The 15,595-nt window shown below is 28.6% G+C and overlaps 2 protein-coding genes across 2 annotated transcripts; both read left to right on the forward strand.

Moving 5' to 3' along the window:
- Positions 1 to 2: 2 nt before the first annotated feature.
- On the forward strand, positions 3 to 10,487 carry LOC132943758 (uncharacterized). Its single transcript, XM_061012847.1, has 6 exons — positions 3 to 453; positions 5,801 to 6,107; positions 6,171 to 6,440; positions 6,500 to 6,727; positions 8,255 to 8,453; positions 9,139 to 10,487. Exons 1-6 carry the CDS (start codon positions 381 to 383, stop codon positions 9,667 to 9,669), a joined length of 1,608 nt encoding a protein of 535 aa, XP_060868830.1. The 5' UTR covers positions 3 to 380; the 3' UTR covers positions 9,670 to 10,487.
- Positions 10,488 to 11,518: 1,031 nt separating this feature from the next.
- Positions 11,519 to 12,643, forward strand: LOC132943976 (uncharacterized). Its single transcript, XM_061013166.1, has 2 exons — positions 11,519 to 11,840; positions 12,268 to 12,643. The coding sequence occupies exons 1-2, from the start codon at positions 11,519 to 11,521 to the stop codon at positions 12,597 to 12,599; spliced, it is 654 nt and encodes a 217-aa protein (XP_060869149.1). The 3' UTR covers positions 12,600 to 12,643.
- The last annotated feature ends 2,952 nt before the right edge of the window (positions 12,644 to 15,595 follow it).

Consider the following 15,595-nt stretch of genomic DNA (forward strand, 5'->3'; position numbering starts at 1 on the left):
TATACAAGACGTATAACGTATTCAACTACATATAATAATATACATGAAACATTGTACAACAGTGAACAGATTTCAATTTCAAGTTGTCTGTTAAAAGTCGTTGGCTGTTGTTGTATTTATCTGTGCTTGCGTAGTGAGGACAAGGTCCTTGATCTATGATTCAGATGCGAATCAATATCATGATAAATGTTTATTCAGTAATCGACTTCGACGTTCGGTGACAGTGTGACTCGTCAGTCGTCATTGAAGACGGCAAAAATAACAAAGTTGTCTCGTACTCGTATTTCAACATTTCTTTAGATAACCCTTAGGTACTGTAAATACTATATTCTTGATTAATTTTAAATTTGTGCAATAATTATGTTCGGAATACAACTTCGATGACGAAAGATACAAACATGTCAGCAGTAGACGAAGAATCTTTATTCTCCGACGAAGAACTGTTTGCCAATGGTGAGAATACTCTTTATTAATTGTGCTAACAAATTTAATAACTTAGTGTGTAAATTATGTGTATTTCTTTGTAATTTTTTTAAATCCAAATTTTAAGGGTCTTCCTTACTAATATTAAAAATAAGTTTTCCTATTTGTTTACAATTGTATAATTATTTGGATACAATCCCCCTCCCTTCGCATAATTTTTGTGTTGCTGGGTATCCTACCCATATGCCAAAGTAAATGTAAAATTTATATTCTTTTAATTATACTTTATATTGTTCTTATGTATGAGTTAGAACCAAGGCTTTGACATTTCTATTTTCATTATACGTACACTTGTCGGCTAAAATACCATTGGTTCTATCTCTAACAGAAACTGACATTTAAACTAGAGAGAAAGAGATGCAACAGTATTGCGGTTTACCATGGTACTAGTTGTGTTGGCTAACAGATAATTATAGAATGCAGCATCCATAAGTTTAATAATAAAGGGTTTAATATCAATGATCAAAATATTATTGGTTGACTCTTTCTTTCTCTATGGAACTAAGTACACTTAGAAGAGTAGAACAAATAATTAATCAGGGTGTGAGGTCATGACAAAATAGATTTTAGTACATATATTAGCAACTTTGTGATATTCACATGGGTGGTGTACCACTGTAAACCCTATCTATCTTAGTTGTCCATCTTATTATCCGATGTAAAACTATGAGTATAGAAATGGTATCAAAAATAGGGCAGTTGCGTACAATTAAATTGTTCATACCTAACTATTTTGTCATGGATAAAATAATTGATTTAGGTACAACTTCGGTTGAAATTAATTATTTGAATACAATATGGTTATAGTAATAGTATCTCTGCAGTTAAGTTATAAGTGTATATCGATTCAAATTTTCGGATTAGGTATTTAGTAAGTCTTTAGGGAATGATGATAAGATAAAAATGTTGAGGTAGGTATATGACAGTTTTTCCAATAGGTTATTATTTTTTATTATTTAGGTGCATGCTGTTAGGTAGGTACATTACAATTTTGAATTACATTTAATACATTTTGTTTATGGTAAGATCGAGGATAAGATTTATTCATCTGTTGGTTGTCTTTTAATTTATGTATTATTATTTAAACAAATCAAACACATGTTAGGTATTTAGGTTATGTTAAGTTTGATAATTAAAGGAAATATATTTAATGGGGTGCTCTTTATTTTTAACATAAATAATATTGTGTCATAAGCTCAGAGTTCTGTTTGGTACATTAAATAAGATATAAAATAGTTAAGTACATTTTGGGTATTATAAGTTAGCCACTTTGTGGGCAATTTTTTACAAGTTTTTTAGGTTTTTCATACTTATTTTTTTATATTTTTAATTTATAAAAATTAGATCAGAAATTTTACTTTTGTAACTAAGATTTCCTACAAAACTGTTAAATCTTGAGATTTTATGTAAAAAATTGATTTAATGTTTGGTAATTTTTAAAATTTTAAATACATTTTTATTTTTATTAGTTTTGATTATATTTGTAATTTAATGTGACATTTCTGTGTGAGTCCGTTGGATTTTTACAATTTTTCTGCGATTTATGAACATTTTTAAATTGTAATATTTCACATAAATATTAAGTATTTATAAGGCTATAACACTCTATAGGTAATGGAAGTTATTAAACTATCATAAAAAATACCAACATGCAAAATAATACAGATAGGTAATGTACTTAAATTTAATTTTGATGATAGGTCAATTCTCTCTAATATTAAAGCTACAACACAATATTGATTCTGTTAAATGCAAATTAGCCATGTTGCATTTGGGTCAGAGAGATAAAATAAATATTGCACTGCCAATCTCTTAATACTAAATTTTAATAATAGTCAATATATAAAAAACAATCTTATTATTTACAGTATAAAAAATGTTTCGTATTATATATTTGAAAAATCATTTTATTAATTTTGTCAATATGTTAAATAGACAATGTTCTGTTTTTCTGCAAATTGTATTTGAATAAGTTAATTTTCAATATGAATATCATGTTTTTATTTTGTGCATAGGTACCTAAGCACATGGGAGAAAACTTCTTTTGCAGAAAATAAACTTTTATAACTGTTTATTGATTGTTGATACTAGTTTAAGTGAACTATTTAGTACAAAATATGTTTGGAAGTGAATTCCAAATTTTCAACATCTAATAATTAGTAATTATATTATATAAAAATGATAATAAATAATTTTTTGTTCACTATTACTTTTATTAAACACAATATTTAACAATGAAACAAAAATATTTTCAAGTGCTGTTAAAATTTGGCAAATATGCGCATGCCATAGGTTCACCATTGATATGGATAATAATATTAAAGCAACTTTAAATTCAATATTTAGATTTTGGTATATATATTATTTAATATAAACAAAAAATTTATTTTAGTTTTTCCCAAACAAAATTCTCATTTTGTTTATGTGCAAAATTTTATCTTCTGACATTTCAGAGTATGATTCATTCTTATTTATTTAAATATATAATTTTATAATATATGTACCTTATATTGGTTAATAAAATATAATGCACTATATTTTCACCAATCATTAATCACATTTATAAGTACCTATTAATTATTAGTAGGTGTTAATTTTTTCTGAGATGTATTTGTAATATTTAGAATCACTTATGGCTAAGCTTAATTAACTAACTGATTTTTATTTGTGTAAATAGGTACCTAGAATATATTTTTATAATATATATATATATATATATATATATATATATATATATTATAAATGCAAGGTTTTAAGCTATTATCAATAATATTATGTAGTATAAAATGATAAAATGTAGATAACTAATGAATACTTAATTATAACAACTTACATAAAATCGAGCATAAAATACAATATAACATTAATGACTTCTATAACTATATAATGATGAATTCAATGTTTATCTTATAGTAGTATACTGCTATAATTAATTATTAATTAAAATCGTGAAAAGGTGTTATCAAGGTGCATTTTGACCCTGGGTATAATTTATAGGATCCCTTTAAATTGTATCTATTCAATAAGAAGCATTTACTACATTGTATCTCAATATTTTTACCTCTTCCTCAAAATAATTTTTGTATATGTTTTTGTGTGTATACCTATATAATATATATACAATATACAGATATTCATTCACAATATAAATTATTGACTGTTCGAATGAACCAGCTGTCCGGACTAGCGAAGACCGAATCAGAGGGATTCTACTGTATATTATGTTTGTAAAGATGTTTATTTTATAAGTATTGTACTTATGTTAAATACTAAATTTAATCTTAAGTTTATTGTTTTACATGATTATGAATTATAAAACAAATAATTTATAAACAGTTTCACTTTTAATATTGTTAGGTCAGGTAAAATGACTAATAATTAAAGTTTATACGGTTTATATTTATTATTTAAACCATTTAAACCTAAAATAAATCATTTATACTTAGATATGGGTATTAATACATAATAATAATAATTGAAAATATATTGTACTGAAGTAGGTATAGGTACAGAAATATGGAGATACCTAACAAGAGTGGATAAGATGTCTAAATGTTTTAGTAATTACAAATAATGGTATATTTCTACTTTACCGGACACCTTTTTTTTTGCGATTTTTGTAATTGAAATATATGTAGGTAAGTACGCTGAAAACGATGGTGAAGTCAGAATTTGGGGCTCGGACTTAGTTTCGAAGTTATCGGCGAATGAAGTTCGCTATTTTAAGTTCACTGTCCCTATCATGAAGATTGATGCTAGCAAAGCATCACTGCCCATACTACGACATAACTTACCCTGTGACCTAGTGGTGTTGCACAGCAAGTCGAGGGATATTTTCGATTTGCGGAGCGGAGCGACGGCGCCGAGGAGCGTAGCGACGAGTGCCGCTAGCAAGGCATCACTGCCCATACACGCGAATAAGTCCCAGCGCATGCGCAGTAACGCCACAGATTATATGAAAACAGATTGTGCACTTCCTATGCACAACAAATTTTTTCAACTATTTTAATTTTTATTCACTATCAACTAAGTACAATTCTTATAATTCTACAATTCTTCGTCGTTGCCGTCGTCGTTGCATTTAAACTTGTCGAGTGAAGATTGGTCTTTCACCAACTTCATTTGATGTCCACGGATACATTTTTCTTCCGTGGGCAATGCACCTAACAGTTGTAATTTATTTATCAAACCTAAACCGTTGTTTAGGTTTGACATCATAAATAAATCGAATAAATTAATATGATTCTCCATCGTATAGGAAAGTAGTGTCGTAGATGTTTTCGCGTACGCACAGAAAAACACAGTGGTTTTTTGTTATAGAAAATGTATAATACGTTAGATATACTTAATCTACAATTTTATGGTGTTTTAATGAAACAATAAACCTAATGCAATGAGTTATTTATATCATCATTTAAGTTTAGAAAATGTATAATACGTTAGATATACTTAATCTACAATTTTATGGTGTTTTAATGGAACAATAAACCCAATACAATGAGTTATTTATATCATTATTTAAGTTTTCGGTGCAACAAATATACATTTTTAATTTAACTTAGGTGGATTTGGATAGCAGATCGAGGGATATTTTCGTTTTTAATTACCTGATAAAGTGGATAACCTCGCACCGTAATCTCCATAAAAGCACAAGTTTCAAAAACAAAAACATCAATCTTTATGATAGGGACAGTGAACTTAAAATAGCCAACTTCATTCGCCGATAACTTCGAAACTAAGTCCGAGCCCCAAATTCTGATTTCACCATAATTTTTTTCGTCAAAAATATGACAAAGTCCCCCAAAAAAAATCGCAAAAAAAAGGGTGTCCGGTAAAGTAGAAAAGTTCCCAAATAATATTAATATTATTAATAAATAATATATTAGGATTTTATCAATACTAGGAATTAATTATATAAGGATCTTATTAAAATTAGGAATTTATTAATATGAAGATTTTATTAATGTTAGGAATTTATTAATATGAAGATTTTATTAATGTTAGGAATTTATTAATATTAAGATTTTATTAATATTGGGAATTTACTAATATCAGGAGCTTATTAATAATAATATTTTTATTAATATTAAGATTTTATTAATATTAGGATTTTATTCATGTTTAAGTAATTACAAATTCAATAAATGCATGTTTATTAATTTTGTTTGTATGTTGAAACGTAAATGTAAAAAAATACATATTACAATGTTTAAAATCCATGAACTACATAATTTGATTATTTCTGTCATTGTGGTGATGATTACATTTTGTTAAAACTAATATTGGCTATAATGATGTTAAATATTTTTATTTTTAGATGCAAACGATTGTGTTGTAAAGTTAACTAGTACAGTCAGTTATGAAGACGAGTATCAGTCTTTATTATTTCAAAACAGAGATCGTATAATAACTAAATTAAAAAATGATTTATCCAATGTCTTACCTCCTCCGCCAACAGTTACTACTTGTCGGCTGAGTGTAAATGATATACTAGATAGATGGTATCAACACGAAAAATCAAATTTTCTAACCAAGAAACCTGAAACAAAAGAACTAAAAAATATTGACCGCGCAATTAATTGGCCATGGCCAGAAGTATCTAATGTCCAGTGTTTTGATGTTTAGTAAGTAAAATGTGAAAAAAAACTAAAATCATTACCTTTTTTAAATTTGTTTTTTTATTATAGCTATAACATTGATAACAAATCTGCAGAAATGGCATTATTGGAAACTAAGTACCAACAAAGGTATGTTTCAAATGAGACAAAATCTCTTATGAACACAGGATTTACGCCACAGCCTAAAAAAGAACGTGGATTAGTCATTCAACAAGTTAAGCCTGTTGAACAAAGTTTACGATTAATTCGAAGAAAACCGGTTTCAAAACCTCAAATATTAGCAGAAGCTAAAGCAAAATTAGCTCTAATTGAAAATAAACGTCGAATTTTAGTGCCAGGGTAAGAATATAATAATTTATTGACATATTTAATATTAATTACATTTATTATTTTTAAAGAAAACTAAAAAGGGAAAATATAAAACCATTAGAGAAAAGTTATCTTGAAAATCGAAATGGCGCCAACAGAAGATCAATTAGTCATAAAAGAGCACTATTTCAAAGTCCTGAAATGTATTGTTCTAGAAAACGTGTGTGTTATAGTCAAAATCCAAATTCTGAAGAGTCGTCTCCTCTTAGTGCTCTTTCAATTTGTAGCGATACATCAAATACTACACCAGTTAAAAGGTAATAATTTATAAAACTTACATTTTTTAATATATTTAACATTTAATTTAAGGAAGCGAAATGTAATAAACAAATTATTAACTTAATATTAAAAATATATACATATTAATAGAATAGAAAATAGATGAGATTCAGTAAACTTTCTGTAAGACGGAAACTTGGTAACACAGACACCTTGTAACCCAGACAATTTCTTTAGTCTATTCAAATACAACATAATGAATGTGAACCCCATGAAGGAAACTCTGATAAGACAGAAAAATTGGACAGCCCCAAGTGATTCCGTCTTAGGCCTTAGCAAAGTTTTACTGTAGTATAGTTATACAGTGAAACTTCCAGTCGAATAAGCAGCAAAAAAAATTTGTTATATAGAGGAATTTGTTAAATAGAATTACGTATTTTTTTCAACATTTTTTTTATTATTTTTTTATTATGTATATTGTATGTATGTAAAAACAACATCAAACATCATATTACAGTTTAATTTAATTTTTAACCTTAAATATAATTTAAAAGAAATAATCAGTAAGTTTTGTTTGCTTATTATTTTTGAAAATTGTCCTTCTTTCGTAAAAAGTTTCTATATCGTCAAGTTTTAAAAAAATGTCATCGGGAACATTTGCTTCTTGTCTAAAACCATTTCTTACCACCGATAAAGCGTTTAATATGTCTTCTTCTGTGAGTTTGGATTGTTCTACTGCATGTTCCTCTTCGTCATCTTCTTCAAATTCATCAGGATTTTCTTTTTTTCTAACCTCTTCTACAATACTTTCTTCAGTAGGTGATTCATATACGGCGATATCTTCATCAATTTTCAAATAATCTTGTAAAGTAACGCCATCGCAGTGAACTAACTCCCATTCTCGTTGTACATCTGGTATTTCAATATCCGTTTCAATATTTTCATTTGTAAATCCAGCTTTGAAAAAATGATATAAACTTTCAATTTGATAGTAACAACATTTACAAAAACTGGTTTTTATCGAATAATTATTTCGTTATATAGAAACATCAGATTTGTTATTTGGAGATAAATTTACGTGTAATTAATAATGAAGGTCATAGTTCTTAAAAATATTTCGTTAAATGGAAGTTCGTTATATGGAAGTTTCACTGTAATAATAATTATAATGCCAATGCTAGTAATAATACTAAAGTCCACTTTACAAATTGAGTGGTGGTTGGTTCTCTGCCCACCTTGAAGCGTTCTACAGTTGGTACTACAAATTTATTTCAATTTGACGCGCTTTACTTATACCTGTAGGAATTCTGTTTTTGTGTATGAATGTTGTCTAAAATATACCGTTTCAATTTTAGTGTGGGCTGAGAGCAGGATCACCAACCACTAGTTTGTTTGATGCAGACTATAATATAATAATACTTTTGTTATTGTGTATCTGAGATAATATTATTCATAGCTCATCTTTCAATTTTATAATGTTTACCTACTAATAAATATGAAAAACTGAATATATTTAACGTTGAGAAATTATTTAAAAAAAATATTTATTTATTATAATTTTATAGATGGAGTGCTGCTCCTTTGAGTGCAAAATTATTTGGTGATGACCAAGAGGATAAACAGACATCAAATATTACTAGAACAGAACCAGTCAAAAAATGCCAAAGAGTATTGAAATTTTTTAATAATATAGAATCAGCGACTCCGAAAAATTTGTTTAATACAAAACCAAATCAAAAAGAACTTAGTAAACTTCATAAACAGGTTTGTATTTATATTTTTGCTGTAATTATAAAATTTGCAACTACTTGTCTTTTTAGCTCCTTACCGAAATTTGTTGCATCTTATTAATGCTATTTACCGATTAATTATAAATTATAATTTATAAGGTTATTTAGTGAAAAATCTTAAACTTGAATATAATATAAGTTGTTATAACTACAACAGTGGTAGGAGGATAACTATATTATTACTGTATTCCTTCACAACAAACAAATATCAATGTTTATTATTTAATTTAAAATAAAGTATTCAATTTTTATATTTACGTATGCTATGTAAATAAAAGTTGTTTTCTCTCTTTAAGTGAGTTATAATGTGTTAAATGTGTTATAATTTATAATCTTACCTTTTTTTTTCTATGGTGGTATTGTGCACGCCTACAATGAGCACTTCACCTTTGCTGTCGTCCTTCCACTGTAGGGGCATCGTTTATTGATAATCATACTGAGAGAATTATGTATACACAAATTATGTCTGGTACTAATAAATTATTTCACATATACAGTAAAACAGGTTTAAGACACTCCATCTTAATAAGCTTATTGTCCTGAGTCCCTTGATGAATATTTATTTTTCTTTTTTATGTTTTTTTCAACTGGTGTGGTCCCTTGGAGATTGTTTCAAATGGGTTTTACTGTAACACAAGTTAATTCAAAAATTGTTTCAGAAATTATTATGGGCTGTATCGGAAGTGTTAAAAGATTGTGGTGTCGATAGTCATCACAAGCAATTTCGACCATTTCTTCAACAATTATTTAAAGTATGTTCTAAACAATGGTTGCAGAAGACTGGTTCAGAAATAAAAACTAGCACTAGTGAAGCAATGCGTGCTCTAGTGATGAAGCACAAGAGTACAGTATTAAAATTGAAATTAAACTCTCCTAAACATAAAGACAATGTTGTTACATCTAAACGAAAGTCTGTGGCAGATGTAAAAAAAGTATTGTTTATAGATACCCCAAAAACTGATTTTAAGTTTGAAAAATTTGGTTCAGACTTAAAAACAAAAAGTTCAACTATTGAAAATGTAGTTATCAACAAAGGAATCAATGATTTTGCATTATATCTAGATATTAAAAAATTACCTTGTAACAAAAATACTGAAGACCTACCGAGTAGGCCAGTTTCTTCTACTTCTGACTATTGTTCTAATCTGGATATTGATACCAAAGATTCAGAAAGAATCTTTGCTGGTTAATGCTTTTATTCAATAGTTGCTAATTAGGTACATATTTTTTTCTTTTTTGACTACTGAAACGAAAGTACTATTTTTCAGACAGCAAAATGTAAATGTTATCATCCATTTTCTTTTTCTTTTGTTTTATTTTCATTAATTTATAATTCAGTAAATTCCCCAATTTCAGTTCTATATTATCTATATTTAATTTAATTTTTTTCTCTTAGTGTTAAGAAGTTCTTTTCAATTTAATGATTAGTCTCTATTTTTTTGTTTCTACATTGAATGCTTATATTCTGTAATGTTACATGTAATCATATACCTATTTTTATTAAGGAATGACTGAAGTATATTTGGTTTTCTGTACTATTTACGCAGATCTCTTAAATTATAAACTAATGTATTTAAATTTAAGTATTTAAAATTTAGTTAGTTAAATTAAATTTATAATTAATTTAAAAAGGCAAAAAAGAATAAATAATTGATTATGATTACTGTCTCATTTATAGAAAATTTAATGATTTTTTCTAGGTATATTTTTAAATAAACTTTAAATTATATAATATAGGTTTTGTACTTTTAGGTTTTTGGTTTTAAAATGTTGTTATAATTATAATTATAATATTATTGAATACTTACGATTGATTCTATTTAGTATGTTTAACCAAGTGCATACCTAGCTGATTGGTTTTCTAGAAGTAAATTGTTATTAAAAATGCATATTTAATTGTAAATTTTAAAGTTATTTTTTTATAAAAATTCTAAAAAAAATTTAATTTTGTTCTTTTATTATTAAATAAAATGTAAGCTAATGCATATTTCTTGTTGTAAAATCAATTTTAAGGTTTTCAGTTCTTACACATTTGTTAAAATTTAGATTTCTAAAATAATAAAATGTTTATATATTATAATATGGTGTTATTATTTGGCTAATAATCTATTTATATAAAATTGGAGCGTGAAAAATGTACGTTATACCTCAAGAATGGTGGGTTCGATTTGGCTCAAATTTTTTAAGATGTTTGAAATTGCCAGGAGGTTTTTACGAAAGAAAATTTTAGAAAAATCCACCAGAAAATCGGGATGTCAAAAATACAACAGTTGCGCTAGGTATCTGTCCAGAAAAAAATAAACTAAATAATAAAAAATTTAGTTCATTGTTGCAGATTAAAATAATAATAATGTATTATATTATATTGGTTGCTATTGGTTAATCGGGCATGTTTGTTGATTTGTATTTTTTCTTTTTGTCAATTTATAAAAACAGCCGGTCTCGATTGATGAGGTAACATACATTTTTCACGCTCCATTTTTATATATACTGTGTGTTCAATTTTAAAGGTAACAGGAAATATTTCGATCGTATGACCTTGAATTTGATTCGGGGTTTTTATACTGCATATAGGACTTATAAATACATATTTTTTTGATAAATTCTAATTTTTAATTTTTTTTTATCAGCGCATGCGCAGTAAAATAAATATTTCTTGAATAGCAACCACTATTTTGGAGAGCGGATTTCGAATTCTTTATTTTTTCTGAACAACTTAGATCTTTATAGTTTGTTGATATCTTCAAAATTGCTATTTTTATGACGGTCGAAAGTTTTAAAATAGTTAATTCGTAAATATCGCATTTTTCAACGCTCTATCTTAATTTATAGGTATTTATAGGTATTATTATAACAATTTATTTTTATTAAAACTACTAAATTATCTACTACTATTATCTTAATTTGTTTTTAATAGTATTATAATGAAAGTTATACTATTAACCTGTGTGAATAAGATATTTTGATAGCATTCTAAAATTCATTGTGAATAGTCAAACGTTTTTCGTGAGTCGCGCGTGACATATTATTTTCTGTACAATGGCAAACTATTCCGAAAAAACCGATATGGTATTAATTTTTAGAGAATGTCATCAAAATTCGCGTAACGCAGCGGCACTTAATGCTGAACGATATCCCGAGAGATATCATCCACCATACAATTATTTTTTACGTATAGTAATAAATCTTAGAGAAAAAGGAGAACTTCCAGCTATTGCAAACCGCCGCCGAAATAGGAGACCGCGAGTTCATGAACCTAATGAAAATGAAGAATTACAGGTATTAGCATATATTCAAATAAATCCTCGTTCTTCTGTTAGAAATTTGGCGAGAGAAGTCGGTGTCTCTGTGGGGAAAGCACATTCAATTTTAAAAAAAACATAAATTTCACGCATATCGATCTAACATGATACAACATTTAATACCCGGTGATTCCGATAGAAGACTTACATTTATTGCATAGTTAATGGTAAAAATTCAAGAAGAACCACTATTTTTAAATTATGTTTGTTGGACTGATGAATCAAAATTCACTAATAATGGTGTGATCAACAAACAAAATAACCGCTATTGGTCGGATACTAATCCTTATTGGACAAATGATTCAAACTTTCAGCATGTGTGGGGAACGAATGTCTGGTGTGGACTTTTATGTGGTAGATTACTAGGTCCTTACTTTTACAACGGTACTCTGACAGGAAGGAGGTACCTAGACTTTTTGTCAAACACACTACCAACATTTTTGGATGAATTCAACTTAGATACCCGCATGAATTTATTTTTCCAACAAGATGGGGCACCCGCCCATAATGCAATAATTGTTCAAGAATACCTTAACCAAACATTTGGCCATAAATGGATGGGGACATATGGTCCAGTACAATGGCCTCCTAGATCTCCTGATATAACACCAATAGACTATTTTTTATGGGGACATTTAAAAACAGTAGTTTATGCTAATCCGCCTATTAATCTTGAAGATTTGAAAAACAAAATAATCATTGCGTGTAGTGAACTCACCGAAGACCAAATAATAACAGCTACACAAAGAGAACTACTGCGACGAATGGAAGCATGCGTTGAAAATAATGGCAATAACTTAGAGCAGTTCATTGAATAATAAATGATCGAATAAATTGTAATGATATTTTTTTATAAATGCTATGTAATAATAAATACACCTTTTAGTTATAATAAAAAAAAAATTGTTATAATAATACCTATAAATACCTATAAATTAAGATAGAGCATTGAAAAATGCGATATTTACGAATTTGGTTAAATCATAAACTTACGTACAAACAGTACGGGGTCTGCGATCTACCGCAGGTAGATTGCCTTCCTGATAATACACCTACTGCTGCGAACCAGAATTTTTATTCCAGGCAATGGAAAAGTCAAGATAAGTTTTGAACACTATACATTTAACGGGCATCAAAGTGCACGAGATCAGCTATTAAATACTAAATATTATACGGCTGTATTTTTCTTGTTAGTTATGTTTTTTTATATTATAGTTGACCTGTTAAACAACAGTAACCTGTACAATTTCCAGTATGGATATGGATATGGATCCAGTTTGGATGCAGATCTCTTTATGAGTTTACAATTGGTATTGTCTGATTAGGTATCTATAGATTTATTCAATGTGTTAAAAATACTATAAATAATAATACAACTTAATAAATTAATACTATTTTGTTTTATTTCTCTTAAACAAACTTTTAAAATATGTTTGTTCCTACAGTGTCCAGTTCAATAAATAATTACTTATTATTTATTAACTTTTATATTTTATGATTAATTTTATCATTTACATGTATTAACGAACTATCTTTGAAATCTCAACAGTTTAGATTGAAAACATCCTTAGAATATAACTATTCAAACTGACCTGTATAGAATACAGATTCCATTATAAGTTTTTTATGTGGATGGAGGTGAGATCACCCTAAACTTACAGAGGTTTGTTTTCTTGAAGTACTCCTTATTTTCTCGGAGTCCTGTAGTGTTCTATATACACGTGAAGCGAGTAGTACCTACTTATTATACTTAGACAATTTTGACAAATAAAATTGTATTTAAATGTTGTATTAGTTTTTAGTATGAACATGGTTTCATAGTATTATATTTGCTTCCTTTGAAAAATATTTAATAACGAGGTACCTACTACTTACGTTATATAGGTATAGGTACTTCGATGTATTGGTATAATGTAATTTACTCAGTTACCGTAACATACTATCATTGAGTATTGATTTATCTATACCTATCTGGATAGTCACGTAGCCAGGGATTTTGAAATGCAGGGGAGGGGGGGTTAAGTATAAATTAAACCCAGTTTTTACAGTTTTTGAGGGTTGACGGTATTGAAATCGGAAACCGGTATTGCGGTATTAGATTCGGTACAGGTATGAAACGGTATACCGTAATAACGGAAAATCGTAACCTTACTGTAACCTGTACCGTTTATAATACGTTTTCCGGTATTTGCCGGTATTGCGGTTTTCCGGTACTACGGTATACGCCGGTTTACGGTGTACCGATTCAGCAAAAACCCGGTACACCGAAAAAACCGTCAACCCTACAGTTTTGGTATATAAATAATACATTTATTAAAGGGGGGGGGGGTCAAACTTTAAATAAACGATAGTCCCTTCGACTCTCTGTTCTTCGTTTTCACGCTTTAATGATTTCGACCGATTTTCGGTTGGGATTTCGATAATTTTGATTTTGAGATGCCTCGGTATATAAGTGTGGTAAGAGATTTGGAATTTTGACCCCCACCCCCACATAATTGCATTGTGCGATTATAAGTCACAGCGTCTAATCAGATTAAATATTGAAGTACCTATCAGCTCCATTCACCAGCTTTGTAGGTGTCCTAATCGGAATTAGTCATGTCTCGTGTCGTTCTGAATTATCTGCCGGTAGTGGAACGGTGACGTTTCCACGACGGATGGCCAACATGTCTTGCTGCGTCAGCGTCCACAGATGATGAAGGGACGGTGTCTCCGGACCTAGAACACTTTAACGGCCAAATGTTCCGAGGAGGAGTCGCATCCATTGAATCCAGTATATCCCTGCAACTATCCCAAGCGTTCAGGAATTTCTTCAGCAGGTACATCTCGTGCTTGTAGTTAATTTGCACAGATAAGGGTCCCAATTCCGCCCACTTTCTTTATCACTGGTACCCACATACTTCAAAATTGTTTCTATTTTCTCTGCCCCAAACTTACTTTCTTAAACTAGCTTAACACCTTCCTGATAATTAGGTATCGCACCAAATATTCAGAATTATGTCCGTCGACAAATTATGTAGTAAACATTTCATTTGATATTAAAAATGTAAGTTTTTAAAATATAATCAACACATATTTCACTGTAGTTGATACATAAGTGATTTTTCGAGTGACGACTGATCAACGTAGAATCTAAAATACTAGTTCCATCATGCAGGGGTGCACTAAGAAAGGAAATTCATATTTTAATGAGTCGTTCACACAAGGATTTTAAGATTTACGTTGGAAATTAGAATTTTTTTTTTGTTAATAAATGGTTGCCCTTGGTTACCAAGTGGTATATTTCCAATCCGCCACACGTTTATTCGTTATAAGTCCGTAAGTTAATAAACTCAAAAACTACTGGGTCGTTTTCAATAATAGTTATATAAATAGATTCGTTGAAACAAGGAGGGTGTTTATAGCGTATTTCTTTATTCCCGAAAGGATAGCTCACACATAAATTTCTTTTAAGAAAACTTCAGATTATTTTTTTGTTGATTTAAATGGTTGCCATTGGTACATATTATATAACTATTATAATTAGGTAATAGAAATATGGTATACCTATTCATTTTTTTACAAATATATTAATAAAAAAATACAAATCTTTGGAACGAGCAATGTCGGGTGGGACAGCTAATACATTAATACATTAATAAAATAATAAAAAAGTATCTCTGTATTTTTGTTTCTCTTGAAGACGCTTATATTACGCTTATTTCACCCGCGAACGAGAGAGTAAAAACTAGAAAGAGAGATTAGTTCTTGAAAATGTATTTCTCAGTTCGTACTTCAAAATATGTGTTATTAGAACAATAAATTATTGATTACT

The sequence above is a fragment of the Metopolophium dirhodum genome, chromosome 4 (assembly GCF_019925205.1).
Source record: "Metopolophium dirhodum isolate CAU chromosome 4, ASM1992520v1, whole genome shotgun sequence".
Lineage (NCBI taxonomy): Eukaryota > Metazoa > Arthropoda > Insecta > Hemiptera > Aphididae > Metopolophium > Metopolophium dirhodum.

What these genes read in the sequence shown, in the direction of transcription:
- LOC132943758 (XM_061012847.1), top strand. Translation starts at nt 381, where the DNA reads ATGACGAAAGATACAAACATGTCAGCAGTAGACGAAGAATCTTTATTC. An exon ending in CGTCGAATTTTAGTGCCAGG is followed by an intron (nt 6,441 to 6,499) that starts GTAAGAATATAA and finishes TTATTTTTAAAG; the next exon opens with AAAACTAAAAAGGGAAAATA. An exon ending in TTAGTAAACTTCATAAACAG is followed by an intron (nt 8,454 to 9,138) that starts GTTTGTATTTAT and finishes AAATTGTTTCAG; the next exon opens with AAATTATTATGGGCTGTATC.
- LOC132943976 (XM_061013166.1), top strand. Translation starts at nt 11,519, where the DNA reads ATGGCAAACTATTCCGAAAAAACCGATATGGTATTAATTTTTAGAGAA. An exon ending in TGTCTCTGTGGGGAAAGCAC is followed by an intron (nt 11,841 to 12,267) that starts ATTCAATTTTAA and finishes TATTTTTCCAAC; the next exon opens with AAGATGGGGCACCCGCCCAT.